Source organism: Falco rusticolus, chromosome 12 (genome assembly GCF_015220075.1).
Source record: "Falco rusticolus isolate bFalRus1 chromosome 12, bFalRus1.pri, whole genome shotgun sequence".
NCBI lineage: Eukaryota > Metazoa > Chordata > Aves > Falconiformes > Falconidae > Falco > Falco rusticolus.
Genome location: NC_051198.1, coordinates 26,688,047 through 26,706,954, shown reverse-complemented (window position 1 = coordinate 26,706,954; position 18,908 = coordinate 26,688,047). Strand labels below are relative to the sequence as shown.

The 18,908-nt window shown below is 42.1% G+C and overlaps 1 protein-coding gene across 1 annotated transcript in view; it reads left to right on the top strand.

The window, feature by feature from the left end:
- Positions 1-15,089, top strand: part of SUSD4 (sushi domain containing 4) — a 34,529-nt gene extending 19,440 nt beyond the window's left edge. Inside the window, exons 4-7 of the mRNA XM_037406076.1 lie at positions 9,938-10,129; positions 10,614-10,758; positions 12,429-12,811; positions 14,030-15,089. Coding sequence (XP_037261973.1) covers positions 9,938-10,129; positions 10,614-10,758; positions 12,429-12,811; positions 14,030-14,058 — 749 coding nt within the window. The 3' untranslated portion in view covers positions 14,059-15,089. The remainder of the gene's footprint in view (positions 1-9,937; positions 10,130-10,613; positions 10,759-12,428; positions 12,812-14,029) is intronic.
- Positions 15,090-18,908: the final 3,819 nt, after the last annotated feature.

Sequence of the window (18,908 nt, the reverse complement as noted above, 5' to 3'; positions counted from 1 at the left end):
CTGAGAAAAAAGATACAAGTCAGCCTGCAATCAGTTTTTGTTCAGGGGTCAATAAAGTAAGCAATCCTAAGCCTGAGATGCTGTCCGTCGGTACGAATGGATTTCTCTCTGTGATTCTTTGTTGACACTGAGGAGGCTTTAGATAAATTCCAGCATGACAGAGTGATGTGTGTCCTCCGGGAAGGTACTGTTGATGCAGCAGGTCTCCAACAGATAAAAATCCTGTAGAGGGAGCGGAGGGCAGCAATACAAGCAATTTATGAAGCACTGTGGTATTAAGAAATTAAGGGAGGTAGGTATCAGGATTCTGTTCTGTGTTTACAGCTACTCAACTTGCAGGCAAGAGGGAGAATAAATTAAATATTGCTCAACTGCCAAAGTGGTAATCCAAGTTAACTGAGTTAATGTTAACATAAGAGGCATTGAAAGCCTTGGTTTTAATAGCTCTGACTAGAGTGGCATTTCAGAATATATTCACTGCCTCCAGCAATACTTCTTGCAACTCAGGAATGAGAACCAGCAGTAAATGCTCAAATAGCAGCAGCCAACGGTATTTGTAAGCACCTTCACTTGGGCAACACCTCTGCATCGGTGTAAACACCATGATGGCCACAGGATGAAATAGGCTGATAGTGTTTCACCCTGGGGGTGATTAAGTTGCAGAAAGCAAGTGTGATAAAGAAGTTTAAAAAGATAGTTTTCTTTAGAGAAAAAAAAAAATCAGTCAGTAATTTTGCATTTTTCTGCACTGAAGACGGTTAATTCATTCATCACCCACGAGTGCAGAAACAATACGCATCCAGCCACCCTGTATGAGTGTGGAAGTTGAACACTTCAAGGAGCTGCTTATAGTGATTTGGAATATCTAGATTTTTGTCCTGTTGGGGAATGCTGAAATTCTTCTGTACACCTTTACCCACAGCTGAAGAGGCATGGAAAATTATTTAATTCAGAAAGAGCATGGTGACATGAAATACTAGGCAGACAAATCATCTTCTGTGGACACGGCTTAATAATCAGCCAGTCTCTAAACTCCAGCAGGTGTGTTGCAAAGTGCAAGAGAAAAACAACCAGGGCAGATTTTGAGACAGAATGAAACACAGAAGTGGGGGGTTGACAGCTGATGTTATGAGATGGGGGGGCTTAGAAAACAGTCTCCAAGTTGAAGACATTGTTTGAAGAAGACAAATACCATTCTCTTTCTAAGTGACTGCTCTTCTTTTGCATTGAAGAAATCTTCAGTCTTGGCTGTGAGTGAAATAGATGCCTTCTCCACTGTTCATAGTTTTTCAAGAAAGCAACAGAACAACAACTTGTAATCTGTTTCTTTTATGTCTTCTGTTTCTGCTTGATGCACAGGACTGTCACAGTAAATCATTGTTTTACACCTGCTCTACCACCTTTCAGAAACTCCTTAGCATTTCCAGAACCAGCCAGACATCCCGACTTTTTTATGGAGCCATAATTTCAGCCCTGAAGTTCCATGTTAGCTGCCAGATGCATGTAGTGTTTTATCCACAGTGCTTTAAATATGCTGAGGATTAGGTGGGCGAAAGCAGACAAAATTTCTCCCTGAGGGCTGTTTATAATATTAATCTTTGACTGTACCTGGCAGGGCTCCTCGGAAAGGAAAAGCACACTACATCGTCTACCTGGAAATCAAGTATTTCTGTGCTTTGTGGACATGTTCATTAAATTTGGCAAAACAGGGCAATCACAGAACATCTTCCACAAATGGAAGGAACTGTAGCTACAGACTCTATGCATTAGGAAGTCTACTCACTGTGTAAGTTTGTTCAGTTCCAGAGATAAAAACCCAATATTTAAAGGGTGGCAGTGTCACCAGTCAGCATAGGGAGGCACTTGATAACTAAATGTAAGTAACCAGAAGCCGATACTCTTCCACACCTTCCTAGCCTTGTAAGCTGGTTTGTGGTATTACAGTGCTAAGATGACCTGTTGGTTTTCCTCCCACCTTTATTTTTTTCCTGGTAGCACTCCACTGGGAAGGGGACCTTGTGCTTTTCCTTCTCCCAGGTGGTATAGCTTGATTTCCTCAGCATTCAGCTAAGCCCTGGAATACGGCTTGTCTGTTCCAGCATTCCTTCTGTCAATCCCTGGTGTCTGGTGTAGGCGACACCACACCTGCTCAAGGGATTCTTGCTTATAAACAAAAAAGAAAAAGCTATTAGAGGAAGAGGGATTAAAATAACATAAAAACACTACTATGTCCAGCTCACAGTGATCACTGGCTTCTTCAGACATCCCTGTTAGGTGCTTCTATCTGTCTGATTTTCTTAGCCAATTTCCCAACAGCTCTTCCTCTCTCCTCTACCTCCCTTCTACTAAGTGCTTTGACCTTTTCCAGGTCTGAGGTTATACTGTGACGCCAGTCAAATACCCAAGCCTTGGCTTGTTTTGAAGCTCTCCGATTCCTGCTTGTTAGGTGTCTCTGCAGCCCCCAGCATCTGCTCCTTGGAGTCCTAAAAAGGCCATTACTAATCATAAAGTCAAACTCTCACGAGAAAAGAAGGAACAAAACTAGAAGCAAGTGATGAAGAAAGCTAAAACAATCTGCTGTAAATGAGATCACAGTGGTCCAAGCATTCCCATGTGAATAATGAGTATAAACAATTCCTTAAAGGTAATTATGGGCCTCTTGCTAAACGAACACCTAGTTCTCTGTTGCTGCAAACTCATAAATTTTTGTGGTTTAAATGAAAATTGCACTTTTTAACTTAAAATTTACAGGAGAAAGATCACTTGGGGTGTGTTTCATCCTATATCTGTTGTGAAATGCATTTGAAACTAAAGCCTTTGGTATTAAGATCAATGTTTCACAGGTGTGCTGGGAACAGCAGGATTGTTGAGGATGAGTGTGAATTTGGCATGATGCTCCTGCAGGAGCTCAGCTGACTGCAACTGCAAAGTGGGCTTTGCAATGTGTAACTCCAGTAACAAGGAAGCTCTGTGTATGATAAGTCATTGTAAATCACTTTCTGTTTCCACTTAGGAATCATCTAATATTCAACTATTATTAAAATAGGCTTACAACTAGTTTTATACTGTTTCATTTAAGCTCATACAGCTGGTGTCAGTGATAGCAATTTTCAGCAAGATGGTGTTTGTCAAAGCTAGACCAGAGAAGCAGCTTTTCATTAAAAACTTAATTATTCAATTCATTTCACACGTTGTAGAAGGTGAAAAGTGCTTCTCACTGTGTGCATATTGAAAGGCTTACCTGGCTACTGCAGCTAGTTAGAATTACCCTGGGTAATTACTTTTGGCTAGGGGTAGAGCAAGCAGCTTGGAGTCCTGAGACCTCAGGTATGTTCTTAGCTCCTTGAACATGGAATTGCTGAATGGTTGAGAACAGGTTGCTTAACTGTTAGGTGTCTTTTCAGGGGAAAACATCTAAGTGGCATTGTGAAGGTTAAGTAATCGAGAAAGGTTAAGATGGAAAAGACTTTGGAAATTGCTAGCAATATTTTAAATAATTCTGGCTGTAGGCTTTCAAGAAATAAGTTCACTGGCAACTTCAGAGTTCAAAACAAGCATCTTGCAGCATTGTTACTTTAGATCATGTTTACTGTCAGGCTTTCTGTATTAGTGCTCACTGAGCTGTTTCCATCAGACTTTCTATTCTGGTATTACTATTGGTGCTGTTGTTTTGCTGTGGGATTCAGCAATCAGAAAAGTTCCTCAGAGCATGTCTTCACCTTCAAAACACAAATTCAGTGGCCTCAAAGTTTTTCTCAGTGTTCCAGTACAACTATAATAGGCACTAAGTCTCCCTTCACAATGCCAGCAGCATTTGTTACAGGAATGTATCATTAAGATACTGTTAAGCCGATACGCATGATAAATGAAAAGTTACTCTAGTAATGCTTCCTGTTCTGCTTCCATTTCTGAAGAGTGTCATTAGATATAAATTCTTGTTAAGCAGCTGTTCTAGACTGAGATGTTTTAACAGGGCTTATTCTAAAGCAACTGGGTTTGCTACTTCCTTCCTTTTACAAATCTTTTGATTTCTTCTTCAAGCTCTCAACTGCATATGAGTGGTTGCATCCAACAGTTTTTCTTCCATCCCGCTTACCATACTGACAACTTAATAGAATTTTTTTTTTCAATTTTAGAATTAAAATACTTCTGTTTTTTACATTACTATGAATTTTAAATCTAAGTATAGAATAGAGAAATAGTGGTTTTAATATTTAAAGTGCAGAAGTAATTTCCTTTGCCTCCTCGTCCTGTTGGCCATCTAGTCCCCTTTCGCCCATGCATTTCCCTATTTGATATTGCACTAGAAATACCAATTCTTGTCTACCGGTTTTTGTCTTGAGATCTTTTTGGCTAACAAATAAATCAGCAAATTCTCTAAACAGTATAGTGTCTTCAGAGTTTAAAAATCCACAACTATCTAACAGCTACCTTTTTTTGAACACCACTGATTTATTTTCTTTTTGTGTGATTGTTTTTTACAAACTCATAACTATTAAGAAGCATTTTCCTTTGTGAAAGATTGTAATGCCGGTGTTCCATGAACTGAATGTAGGATATAGGCATTACATACCCCTCCATACTGACTGTGTTATAATGTGTTGTTATGTGTGTGTGAGAGGACGAGGAGCTTGAAATTAGGGCTCTGTATTGTGTGGTGCAAGTGTGATTCATGTGCTGGTAATACCTGTGGAAATGGCCAGGTCTGTCAGGTGAACTGGACAGGAATTGTTGACGTATGCGAGAGAGAAAGGCTTCTTGGTTGAGTATTTATTTTATTCTGAAGGTCTGAAGGGTGATGACGCTGAGGTAACCAAGGAACCAAGTGTTATTAACACAGTGTTCACAAAGATGCAGGAAAAGGAACAAACATAATCTTCATCTTCTATGTTCCTGTAAAAAAAAAAAAAGAATTTTCAGATCATTTGTACGCAAGCATGTGTTTGTCCGAAGGCAATGTATGGAAAAGGAACCTTACCGAGGCCCCAGAAGCCAGCCAGTAATGTCTCAGGTGGGGACCAGGCTACCCTCGATGGGTCAGACCTGTTGGAACTCGTACTTCTGCAGTCTCATGGAGTAAATCATGGCTCAAATTAAACGTTGGTTGGAATGCAGTAGACAGAAGACAGGTGTCCAGCTTTCTGGTGTTACTTAGTGTCCTGATATGCACAAGAAGGACCAGTGAGGGTCAGGAGAAGCTCTTGTTCTCTTCCAGTTTGTGAACAAACCAGACAGTGTGTCCACCTCTCTGATGACTATCTAGCGAGATACACCAGTGTTTTCCCTGCATGTAGGAACTGGCAGGTTTTTATCTGTGTCTTTCTCATTAGGAAGTTTCACCCTAATCTTTTCTCCCTGTCTGCTCAATAGACAGACATTCACGGTGTGTTTGGAAGGCATGGTGGGTTTTTTTTATTAGGTGCAAATGCCACTAACCCTGACCATCCCTGTGTCAAACAGGTAATGGCTGGCCTTACACTGGGTTTTTCTGCTAACCCAGCTAACCGAGCAACTAATGTCCTACATGAAAGGCAGACTAATAGCTAGAGAAAAAAAATCATACTATGCAAAAAATCAAAGGTGGAAAACAAGCTTATTCCTATCTTTTTTTTTTTTTTTTTTTTTTATAAGCAAGTGCTCTGTATTTCAAGGCTTTTTTGCTTTTATTTTTTCACTCACATACAAAAGCGGGGCAAAACCTGAATAATTTACCTCCTACCTACTTTGACCGAAGACTAAACTGACTAGCCATTGAACTGACTAAAAAGAAGGTTTTGAGCACTGTAAATATCTAACTCCACTGTTATCTCTCTGCTAATGGCTTTTAAAAAATGATGTGTCATCTTTATTCTGTGCCATCAGTGTTAAAAGAGAATATGCTAATGGCAAAATATCTTCTCTCCCTCCTAAGGTTCCAGTGTCAACAGTGCAGAATTACTGCAGCATCCTCTGGGCAGAGTTTAAAAAGCTTCTTGGCTGTAGTGGATAGGAAAAATTATTGGCTGAACCCCATTTATTCCTCCAGTGTCTGGGCAAGTGGCTGCAGCCTGTGGTACCCTGGCGGTGACCCTGCCCCAAGGGATGCGGCTGTTGCAGTGCAGAGGCTGCGATGGGGGGAGCATGCGACGGAGGGGGCATGCCACCGGGTGGGCCTGCCTCTGCCTCTGCTCCAGGCCAGCATGTGCCAGTGTTCCTAGCAGAAGGCTCAGCTCCCCAGGTTTCAAGCTCTTCCTGAGAGCACTAATCTTTCTTTAAAATCAGTCAGAGCAGAAAGCCCATAGCTGATCTCAGGGGAGAGCCCTTGGCTCCAGCAGCTTCTAAGAGCAGGCAGGGAAGTCCATCAAATCAGGAATTCTTCCCTTCAACTTTTCTGAGTAACAGGTGTCTTGAGCATTCCAGAAGGGATTTGTTTGCCATATAAACACACTTGTTCATTCTTTTTGAAAACGATTAAACTTTTCAGCTGAGAATGCAGAGCTGTAAAGTTCCTCTAAATCCCCTTACAGCCTGTGGCCAATTGCTCTGCAAAGACAGATCCAGGATCACGTGCTGCAGAACCACGAGCACACACTGCCTGAATTATGTCCACTCCTCTGACAAGCTCCGAAGTTAAGGACACACGCATGTGGTCTTTTAATGTTGGTCATCAGAAGATACTACTGGATTATCTATGCTGGATGTTGTAATTGGCACATTGCAGTCTCAAAAGCCTGATAAAGTGAAGATGCTGAAAGCTATTGGTAGTAAACATTTGATGTCATATTTAAGAACAGCTGTAGTACCTAGGGCTTTTTTTAAGCTGTTAGAGCTTCCTGAAGTAAAATTCACTTCTTTCTGTGATTATTTATCATTCATACTGCTGTTGGCTTTGATGGTAAAAATGTACTTGTCAGAGACACCTTTGTTTTAATCAGTTTGCAACTGTTTTCATTCTGTGGGTTTGATGCATTTGCCTGAAGGCCTGTAATTTCCAAATACAATTAGGGCTGATCACTGGGAATGCCAGAATTTTAACTTGCCTAGAAAATTTCAGTGGGCTTAGGTTTGCCACCTGAGTTTTCTTCCATATTTGATCTGGCACATTCCTTTTAATCTGTGTAACCAGTGTTGTACACTGGTATCCAGCATAAACAAGAGACCTGACCCTGTAAGACAACTAGCTCTGCACTAAAAATCTTCTGTCTTTGGGAGCCAAGGGTGTTCTGCAGCTCTCCAGACTTTCATAATCTTGCTTTTCTATGATCAAAACTAAGGCCAATTCATGGCTGTCCTTCCACTGACTTCAGAGGATCTTGGGCCAGGATGACCATGGGAATGGCACGAGCTGAGAAAGGGACTCAGTGTACCACGAACTGCCTCAAAGCAAGTTCATTTTCTGTTGTAGTGTATCTCATTTGACTTGATTCGGACAAAGAGGCTGTGAACCTGAGCGTTACTGTTTGTACACGGGGGCCGGTTTGCCCATACAACTGTTGAGAGATCCTGAAACTGGCTGAACGTAAAGTTCACAGGAGGTGGTGAGCGAGTGAGAAGCCAGCTGATGTAAGAATGAAGCACTGTTTTCAGTGAAGCTAAGCACCCTCATTTTCAAACCTGCTCCATTGCATCTGCTGGTTGTAAGAGTATTTAATGCAAGAGGTGTTGGCAGGTATGACCATTTAAAACTTGACTCGTAACTAATAATTAGTAACAAATGCTCGGCAGTGCATTGAAGAAATGTTTGCAGAAGTTTCCAGGCAGCACCAATACAAAAGCATTTCACTTGAAATATGGAGGGTGTCAGTGGAATGGGTGGCACTCTTTCTTTTTCTTAACACTGGGGATATATCCCACACAGAGTGATGCTCTTGTTTTCAGGTTTTATAAGATGCCTCTCCATTTGTAAACAGACTGACAGCTCTGTATCTGAGTTGTCCCCACAGTGTATTGTTTTTAATCTGCCTGGAAATGTGTCATTCCTGAGCTGATCCACATTGCTGGGACACCAGTTTTGAGGCTTTTTTTTATTCAGCAGGCTGCTTTGGCTCTTAATGACATTAAGAGGTTAGGGCTGAGGCAGCAGGTACATTGCTGGAGGGGAAAATTCATTTCTCTGAGTGTTGCTCTTTGTGATAAGGTGTGCTCTACTTGCTCATTGCTAGAAGGGTACTGGGCATCTACACATCTCTTGCAGCCTGCCGTAGCTTGACAAAACTCGGTTGCAATGGAGCTTAAATTGCTGTCTTCCTTTGTTCTCATGCTCTAAGCATAGATAATAAAAATATACCAGGTTTCCTTATGGTAGGCCAGAATTGTTGCTTTCACTGATTGTTTTCTTTTTAATGGAAGAATGATCCCTGATATGGACAAAAGGTGCTTTCCTACTATTTGAGTCCGACACCTTTGCCCTAGCCTTAAGAAAATTGTTTTCAATCTTGAGTTAACTTCCCAGTAAAGCATTACTCTTTTTTTTTTTTGTGGGCCCAGAGACTTTGGAAAGCATGCAGAGTATTGAGGATGTGAATTTTTATGTGAGCTACTTGCTCTGATTTCAAGTTATTATTAAGCCTTGCCAGTGAAAATGCAAACAAAACCATGTCCCCAGGGGATGGGGAATAGACATTGCTGCACATTGTAATCAGCCTCTCTTGAAGATTCATTTAATATCTTGTGTATTTTTTTATGAAATGCATTATTCATGTAACAAGATTCACAGAGAAGCAGCTGAATTGTAATTTCTGGGAAGATTCTTCTTCCGAGAGATGGCATTTTCATTATTTAAATCAATGCAGTAGGTCTTGCCTGCGTGAGGGAGGCATGAAGGGAAGTGAACAGCCTGTAGATGGGGCGCTGAGCCGGTCAGCTCCTGCCTCGGACGGGAAATAAACCAAGCCATCCAGTAATTTAAGTCCTTTTTGGGTCAGTATGTAGCCATTTGAGACTTCATTACACTTTGTAGGTGTTGTTGGTTTTTTTCTTTCCTCAGTGTTAGAAGCACTTAAGAAAATAGTGATCAACTAACACTTACTCAGTGGAAAAGTTTCCTCTCATAAAAATACTGCTTGCGAGCTGCGTTCCCTGCCGCTGCTTCCTAGCGAGTGCTCCCTCGGTTCTCCATCAGGTTCATCTGCCCAGCCTTGTGAGAGGACATCTTGTTTCAGGGTCTACAATAAAAGTTCCACATGTTTATATTGCAGTTCTGTCTTATTTACCTAACCTTACGTAAACCACTGTACTTAATTAACACAGACTCGGCCTCTGTTACATTTAAGACCTTTCTCCACCAGCAGTCCCGCTGAGGTCAGTTGGGCTGTTCAGAGATAACAAAACACAAATAACACTGGTGGAGTTTAATAATATTACAGTGGTACAGACTGTAAGTGCCTAAGCAACACTGTGTGCTGTGCATCTCTTGCAGCACAGTTGATGGCAAACTTATTTTTGAAAGCAAGTATTTAGGAATTTAATTAGTGCATATAACCATTTAATTATGTTAATGAAACAAAAAATAGGATGTTACAGCTGCATTTGAGATGCTTCATGAGGAGAGGGGTTCTGCTTATTTTGACTGTCCCCCTCCATCCCCATATAGCCATTTTATGGGCATATGGGCCCCCTTTTGTCCTCCTTTCACCCTCCCCTTCCCCCAGAGGATGGGGAAACTTCCCAGATCCCATCTGTCGGGCCTTTAAACAAGCAGGTGACAGCAGAGCTTGCTGGTGGCACTGAGAGCCAGAAGGGACCCCTCGGCAGGCGTTGCCACGTGCGAGGTGTGTGCATCCATCCGTCCTGCGGCTGGGCACCTGGCCTCCCAGCAGCAGTGCTCTGGTACTGCCGAGACAAACCCCAACCCGCAGAGAGCCTGAAGGGTGCCCTGTGCATTCTGACACGCTGAAGCTACCCAGCGGTGAGTTGCTGGCATTAATGTTTTTTCTCCTTTTCTGTTTATTTGCCCAAGTTTGTCCACTACCTCCAATGGTGAGTCATGGAGACTACATCTGCCACCCGCGGCCTTGCGAGCGTTACAACCACGGGACGGTGGTGGAGTTCTACTGCGATCCTGGTTACACCCTCACCAACGACTACAAGTACATCACCTGCCAGTACGGAGAGTGGTTCCCCTCCTACCAAGTATACTGTGTCAAAACAGGTACGAGAGCAGCAGTGTCATTTCTCCTATGCTCTTATATTCCTTTTTTTTTAGAGCAAATTTTTTGGTCTGTAATGCCGGCTGAACTTCATCTGCTTCATGGTTAAGTGATGAACATTGATTTTAAGATACTATTAAATATAGTACGTTTCCAAGATCCTGACTGATCCTAAACCATTTCACTTGTTAGCTCTTCAAATCTGTATTTTTAACACCTTCTGGATATTTTTATGTGTACATAAGCTAAGGTCATGATTGCATGTACAAAAAAAAAAGTCAAGGGGAAAAAGCAAGGTCCAGCCCCTGTGGCAGCTTAATGTTAAGGTTGCTTTTGATATATGGCATTGGGTTCATGTGTCTTTTTACAACATACATATAAAAGATGTCTTGTCCTAACTGGCACTTCTGAGTATTGCTGAAGGTTTAATACAAAATAATAACGGTGATAATCAAGCACAACTCTTGTATTGCTTTTTTGTTACAGAACAAACCTGGCCAAATACCCAGGAGACCCTCCTGACTACATGGAAAATAGTGGCGTTTACTGCTACCAGCGTTTTATTAGTACTGCTACTGGTTATTTTAGCCAGGATGTTCCAGACCAAATTTAAGACACATTTCCTTCCACGGTTTGTACTGTTTTCTACTTTTTGCAGACTGAGGGCCTTGGTTTGGTTTTCCCATTCAGCACTGTTGCTGAGGAGATGGAGTGGCCCACAAGCCTTGCAGATGCCTTCTGCTCTGAGCAAAAGTCTCTGAACCACAGTGTGGAAGGGCACCCCCAAAACCCCACAGTAGTCCTTTCTGCAACGAAGACAAAAAAAAGCAAAGTTTGCCATATCCGCTTTGGGAGTAATTACAGCTCTGCTGCTGAGAATTGTGGCTTCTGCATGTAAAAATAGCTGACAGTATTTTTAAATACTCATTTTCAGGTGCTGGGGGAATTAATTTTTTAACTACTGTAGGCTTAGTAATGTAAGTTTTAAGAAAGAAATTTTTTTCTCTATTGAAAGATTTATATTAAAAGTTTGCTTTCCCTTCATGAGTATTATTTTCACCAAAATTCATAAACATCTTCTACATAAACACCTGTATAAAATACCATGTAGCTATGAGCATTTGTCACTGACTCTCACAGCATTCCTCCTGAGACCGATAGGTGGGTATTACTATTATTATTATCGTCACCTTACAACTGCAGAAACAAAGGCAGGCATACTGAGTTTTAGGCAAAGCTGGTCTGTATTGGGGTTTACACTTTTTTATAGTTTCTAGTCTGCTCAGTTTGCTATGGACTGTGTGACTTCTCTCCTGTACTTGCTTTTTCTTGTCTCTTTATTCTACCACCTGCAGAAAGGAGCAGTAAAAAAGCTGTATGAGAGTAAATATGTCTCCATGCCAATGCAGCAGAAAGGACTTGGTGATCTTAATGTTAAATAAATATATGTACATAAAAGTATACACATTATATAAGTAATGTGTCAATTTATATAGATATAGATACGTGCGTATATACAGTATATGGGGAGTAGTATACATATACATAAGTAACTAGGAAGATCTCTGAGGTAATGGGTTGCACTACAGATAGCTTTATTGCCTGTACTTGTCTAGCTTATTGAAATAGCTTTCTGTCCTCTCCTGTTTAGTTTTTTTTATGTCCTGGGACCCATTCCCTCCTGCTAGGACTATACTGTGATTTAATTAGCTACTAAACAGCTACTTTAGGGTTTAACAGACCCTCCCAATTCATAGAAATGTTTTGCTTAAAAAAGAAACCAGCTTAGCGTACTGGTTAAGGAAGCCTTCATCCTTTGAAAGTAAAACCTGAAGGAGACCAAAAATCTGGCCACCAAAGCCCTGTCATCCAGCAGTAGTCATCTCAGTGCCCGCTTACGTGGGCTGTAAACACTTTTGTGCTTTAGCATACATCTTGCCAGGGGTTCAGACACTTTTGACTGGTGAACTACATCTGTGATTTTATATCCGTGATACCTGCCGGGCACAGCACAGCAAACGGTGCTCCTTATCTCTTCCAAGCACCTGTTCTCCTTCCCATCCCCAAACTGTTCTTCACGTTACTGGTTTCATTTTTCCAATTGTAACAGATTCCCCCTGACTGTCAACCTGAACAAAGTTTTGCAAACCTGTGAAGGAAGCGTTTCTGTGAATGTTAATGACCCTGTAGCTTCATTTTGCATGACTAGACAGTGCTGTGTTTGCTTAAGTTCAGCAGTAGCTCTGAGGTGATTCTGACGTGCTCCTGCTGTCTGTCATAACTCGTCTGTGTTTGACGTAGAGGCAACCAGGAGGGCTCCATGGGTGACCCCGACTTTGTGGTGGTGGATGGCGTTCCTGTCATGCTGCCTTCCTACGATGAAGCTGTAAGCAGCGGCTTGAATGCTCTAGCACCCGGATACTCGGCTACCGCGGACCAGGGGCACATTTTGCAGACAGAAGATCAGAATCCTCCCGCTTATCCTGGCCCCAGGATCACAGACATGCTGCCTAGTGAGTCTGAGACCTCTGACAGCAGGTCGGGCTGCTCTGAACTGCTCCAAAGTTTGTACCCGTCCCCGGCATGCCAGGCAGCAGCACTTCCCGGTTCAGATCGAACTGACGTATCCCATAGCACTGCCGGGGAGGCTGCATCCACGAGTCTGCGGATCGATATTGCAGATGGTGAGTCTTGCATAGGTGCAGTAAGTGAGTCCATAAAGAGGAGCCATCGTTTGTACTGTCAGAGCAGGAGTAAACCCAGCTGACTTGCTTGTCCTTTCTCCACGTTTTTGTCCACATCCTAATTTGGACATTTTTTTAATCGTACTATTCCATGGTCATAGAGCATTGTGTGTGCGATACATCCTTGCTACCTGTGGTGCAAGGGATTTGAACCCCAGGCCAGAAGGTTCCTGTCCAGACCCCATAACAGCAGTCTCACCAACAGGAATGTCAGGAAGCACCTGTGTACAGCAGCGAAGCCAACCATCATCTTGCCTGTGTTGGTTTGTTCATCTGCTCCTCAACTCCTACGCTCACAGCTCCCTCAGATGCCATGGCTTTTACAGCAAAGAACAGGATTTTCTTCTTAAAATGGAAAGCAAATCATGTTTTCATACTCAGTCAAAATTAGCAGCCTTTATTAACAAACTCATAGTGTCTGTGCACAGAGCAAACTGTTCAGTCTGGGGCATGTATGCGTCGAGCCATGGGCATGGGAGTCACAGCATAAGGGGAACATACCCACAGGACCATGTAGGAGCAGGGGGATTGCCATACGTTACTGTCTGCATTTAAAATGAACGTGAGCATGCATTGGTATCATTGCATTGAGTTCTAATGGAGCTGTATGGTGCGCTGCTCAGCGTGTTAAGGAAGCCAGATAGCTTTCCTTGGAGACATTTCCATGGAGTGGCTTTGATCCTGCCCTCCACTGTCACTAGAAGTCACTAGGCAAAGAGCTGAAGCCCAGTGTCCTAAATTCAGTGTGGGTGAAGGTCTGGGTGAAGGAAGTCTTCCTGCTTCATGGGGCTGGGACTAACTTTCAATGGTATCACAAGAGGAAGAGGACAGCTAGAAGGAGGAGGGAGAAATTACGATGCCAGTAGAAGTCCCTGCCTACTCTGAATGCTGTTTCAGTGATTAATGTAGTAGAAAAGATGTTTGCATTTAGGTTTTTGTGGGCCTAACTTTTTTTTTTTTTTTTTTGGAAAAGCTGGGTGGTTTTAGTAGGATGGGTGTTAGAATGTAAGTGGGTCTAGAACTGGCAATACCATATGTCTTGTCAGATTTTTGCAATGTCCATTCCTTTTTTGGTCAAATTGCTAATACTAATACTCTGCAAAAGTAAAAAGGGAAGGTACAATCAGCAATCAAATGCTATTTCTTTTTTCCCCCTAGAGATTCCTTTGATGGAAGAAGACCCTTAGCCTGCACAGACACGTGTCTTCATCGTATTGCACTGTTGGGTGACATGAATCGTGAGGATTTAGAGATAGAAAAGACTATCTGGATTTGGGGAGGGTATTTTCCTGCTTATCAATCTTCCACACGATGATGTCACCAGACTGGGTGTACATCTTAATCCACAGAGGGGATAACAGCATCAGCATTTGGAACAGCAGCAGTTTTATGAATGAATCCTGGGGATTTAATGAAAGCAGATGTAGAAAAAGAACTGTGGCTTTTTAGAAATGAAATGTATATCTGCATCGCAGAAAGTCATATGGTTCTGTAAGAAATGCTATTGGATTTTGATACTAACTGCCTCACAAAAGCATGTCAGAGTATGTACATTTGCTTATAAAGACTGCTTTAAATGGTCTATGGACCTCTAGTTTATGAAGAATCCTTACAAGTTTAAAAAAATACTAGTACTGAAACGCAAAAAGAGAGGAAAGATCCTCTTTGGCTTTCCTATGATAATCAGGAAGCTTTTGATTTAGTTGTTGGTGATTTTGTTTCAGACCATGTCTGCAGAAAATAGAACAGAAATGATGGGATTCATATATACTTTGATGTATGATAGCAAATATATATATATATATATTTAAAAACTCTTAAAGAGAAAGAAAAGGAAAGACTCCCAGGTCACGTAATGATCTGGAGATTTTTTTAAAGGTAAGGCAGAATTTATATCATATACAATATTCAAGGTAAAGTACTGATATTTGTATTTATGCAAGACTTCTGTGACTACATTGCATTTGATAAATCCTGCTATAATATGAGAGATCTAGAAAATGTTAAAATTATGAAATACGTGCTTAAGAAATGTTGAACTGCCCTGCTTCAACCTTTCTTAAGCTCTTACAAATACATATATATACACTAGAGTAATCTACAGTCATAGCCCAGAGCACTGCCTTGTCCCTGTACGTTGTGGTAGTATTCTGAGCCATTATTGTAGAATACTTTTTAAAAAAATAATAAAGTTCCATTTCCGTTCTTTTGACTTATCCGACTGTGTGTAGTTGGCCTTTTTTTCCTTTCCTCACTCCTTTCAGCAGCTGCCACCTGAAGGCTGCGATGGCAGCAGAACACCTGCTCTGTGGCATTTTCAGCTTTATATTCATTTTCCAGCTACAAATGCAGAGAGTAGTGTTGGTTAAGCAGAGCATACGAATTGGGTGCAGCAGCGGCGCAGCTTCTATAGATGCTACGAAGCTTCTGTAGGGGCTTTTCTCTCCTCTGCGTACTGCAGCAGAGCATTGTGCTAAAGCCTGTATGGACTGATCGCCTTTGTGGTGTTACAGGCTATTCGTTATTTGTCGGGAAGACTCCTGGCTGTTTCATATATGTATTGAAAGCCAAGCAGATTTTCTCATCTTATTTTTGGTATTGCGCAAATGAAACATATGTTCAGCTGGCAGTGTCTGAAGGAAGAACTCACCGAATGTTAATGACAGAGATTGCCATCATGTGGGCTCATCTAAACCAAAGGGAAAAATGAGACCGAGTTCTGATTTTAGGTACAAAGTAAACCAATAATACCTTTATTGCCCTGAGAAGAGGATCACTCCAATTTGCTCTGTTATTTTTTCAGGATTGCTTAATTATTTGTTTGTATTGTGGTAGCATCTAGTGGTCCCAGTCATGAGTCAGGCTGGTAGAATGACAGATGTGCTGCAGCCATTCAGGAAAGTGTTCCGTAGCATCCTGTCAGCAGTTGTATGCGATAGCAAATGGAGACAAAAAAACCTGTATAATGGAGAGGCAATTATTACAGTAATCTAATTATTAGTGATTGATACTGAAAGATAAGACATATTCCACATTATCCTCCAGTCCTGCTTACATAAGATCTGCATTTTTTTCTGCTGAAATTAGCTCAATTGCAGTCGTACCCTCAGGATTCTCCTAGAGCTGTGTCTGTCAGGTGTTAGCACTTTCTTTGCTACCCCTTCCTTTTTAGGTCCCAGAGGTGTCTGCACTACCAGCTGATGTTCAGGATTGTCACCCAGCACACAAGACTGCTCTAGTACCAACCTTGAACTGAAGCACGCCTCAAGCCTACAGTCAGTTAAGTGATTTTTGTTTCATAATGTCATTGAAAAGTATTGAATTTACTTTAGACGCCCTATAAAATATTATGAAATCTGTCTTGGCTGGTCTTGTAACAGCTTGTGAAATTTCATTCCTTATTAAATTTCTGGACTTCCATTTATTAATTTCTGTTATGAAAGCTTCTGATTAATATTTGGAGATCTACAGTTTTATAGATCTACACTGCTGTATATTGCAGTCATTTTGTTAAGGGAGCCAGATAGGGTGACTTAAGAAATGTAAATTTATGGCTTATTAGACCAGCTTTATTTTTAAAAGTGCAGAACTCAAATACACTAGAAAACGTTGATGTATTAATATTGCTTGATAGTCCTTTAATAGCACCATACTAAACATAACCTGCAAAGGTAAAAGAGAAGGTTTTACCATTTTTTGTTTATGATGTTTAAGGCTTCCTGAAGTAGTGTTTTGGGAGGATGACTTGTGTGGTTGAGTTTGGAGTTGCTGAGGGGGAAAATGTTAATGTTAAAAGATAACATACCTGGGGGGAAAGAGAGGACTGTTTCTGCTGCTTGTTTTCTTTTCCACATAGGGCGTGAATTCTCATGGGGAGTCTGCCTGCCTCTGGATCCGCACCTCTGCCCTGACCCACCAGCTAATGCCCTGGGCTGAGGGCTACCCCCAGCTCCCTGGACGCCCTGCCAGCCTGGAAAACGCTGCAGCTCCCTGTCCTGAGATCTCGGGTCATCCTTGAGTGCTCCCTGAGCCTCAGCAGCCAAACCTGAGGAAGGCAGGTGCTCGTATGGCCCCAAGAGACTAGAGAGCTGGTAAGATCATGACAGTATGTTTGCCGTGCAAACAAAAGCTAATAGGAGGATGAGCGCATCTTATGCAGATCATAAGCTGTTTTCACTTGGGCTAACTGGATGTGAACAAAAACAAACCCAGGAAAACCCTTGTTGGTGAAGGGAGAAGCAGCATGTTAGTGAAGATGGACTACCCGTGTGCCTTCAGCAGAGGGAAGAAAGGGTGCGTACTGAGAACTCCGGGAAAGAGAAACAAGAACTGGCTTCACCCTACCAATATTTCTAAAAAATGAAAAAGGAGGAGAAGTGAACAATATGTCAGCCTTCAACACTAACTTATGAACGAGGGCTTGACCTGCAGAGTGCTGGGGAAGGGGTAGGGATCCAAGGTTTTGCAGTAGCTCTGCAGGGAATGAATCACAACCTGAGCATGAGTCAACAGGACCTGGCTGTTGTGAAAATGTTAAATGTCAATACAAGGGTGTTTACATAGAGCTGTAACTGATAAAAAGCATGAAGCAATCCTTCAGCTCCACTCAGCACTAGTAAGGCCTCAGCTAGAGCAGAGTATCAAATGCTGAGCAAATTTTTTTCCTCTTCAAGGGAGATGTGAAGTAGCCGGAGGGAAGCCAAGCAGAGAGAATCAAGAATTATTAGAAGTTTGGAAGAGCCTGTCCTAACAGGTCATGTTAAAGATTATGTCGTGTTCAGTGTGAACAGCAGAAGACCAAAGGGAACACAGAAATTTGGTTTTCTATAAGAAGTGTATTTTGCAAAGAAGAAGGAATTCATCCATGTAAGTAGGGCACAAATAATAGGCTTAATTGCAGCTTGAGAGAATTAGGTTAGATATTAGGAAAAACCTTCTAGCCACAGGGATGGTTACAGGCAGGGAGAGATGGTCTGAGGAAGCTCAGAAACCTCTGTTAGAAGAGATTTTTAAAGACCTTTTTAAATAGATAGGGGCCAGGAGAACACTGGGGTGAGATGCTCTCTGTGAGCTTTGGGGTCCCTTCCCATTCTGTTTCTGTGTGATTCCCAGCTTGTGAAAACTGAACTTGGCTGATGCACAGTTTTCCCCATATAAATTAATACCAAACTGATGGTACTGGGCAAACTGGTCAGCAGTCATCAAAATCACAGCCAGAAATACACTCTGTTCCACCAGCAGAAGCTTTTCCTGTAGTGTGGGCTGAACTCCAGTAAAATCCTGTGGATTAAACCCTGTTGCATTAAAGTGACATTAACTTCAGAATTTTGTTCTGTGACAAATCCAAATTTGGGATTTTCTGGTCTTCATGTCTATCTTAGGCAGTTAAATGAATGCAGCCCTTCTAATTCTCCCTGCGCATTAGGTGAAGTAAATCCTCTCTTGGCAGTTATCGGAAGACACCTATTGAGTTCAAGGAAAAACAGCAGCTCAGGCCCTAGAGCACAGAGACCATCGTCGTGTTTATGCAAAACTTGCTTCCCGTGCCCCAAAAGCTGTTTGTTCCTCTGCACTGTGCTGCAGGTGCTGGCATGGCTTAGTGCATCGCCTGTCAGAGGAGCAGCACTGATGAGAGAAGCACGTCTCAAGCTCCTGGTCTTGGTCTCCTGTGGATTCCTAGGGAGGACTCTGGAGCAAGAGGAACCAGAAAGTGAGTAAACGTCTGCCCCCAAACCCAGGAGCATCTCCCATTGTCAGGGGTATGTCCAGACCCTTCGACACAGTTCCCAAAGGAACTGCACTGTGGTGGAGGGGAGATAGGCCCTGCTTTGCTCTCCAAGGCCAGGGTGTGCAGCCAGAAGAGACAGACAAATCCTTCTCCCCCAGAATAACGTATGTAACTTCATGCATTACACATTTCTCGTGTCGCTACCATTATATAAGAGCATACATCCCATTCTTCCAGCCCTACCTTTTCCAGGACAGTAAGAAGAGAAAGGGTGGTAGCCTGAGATTAAATTATTTGCTGTCTAGGTGT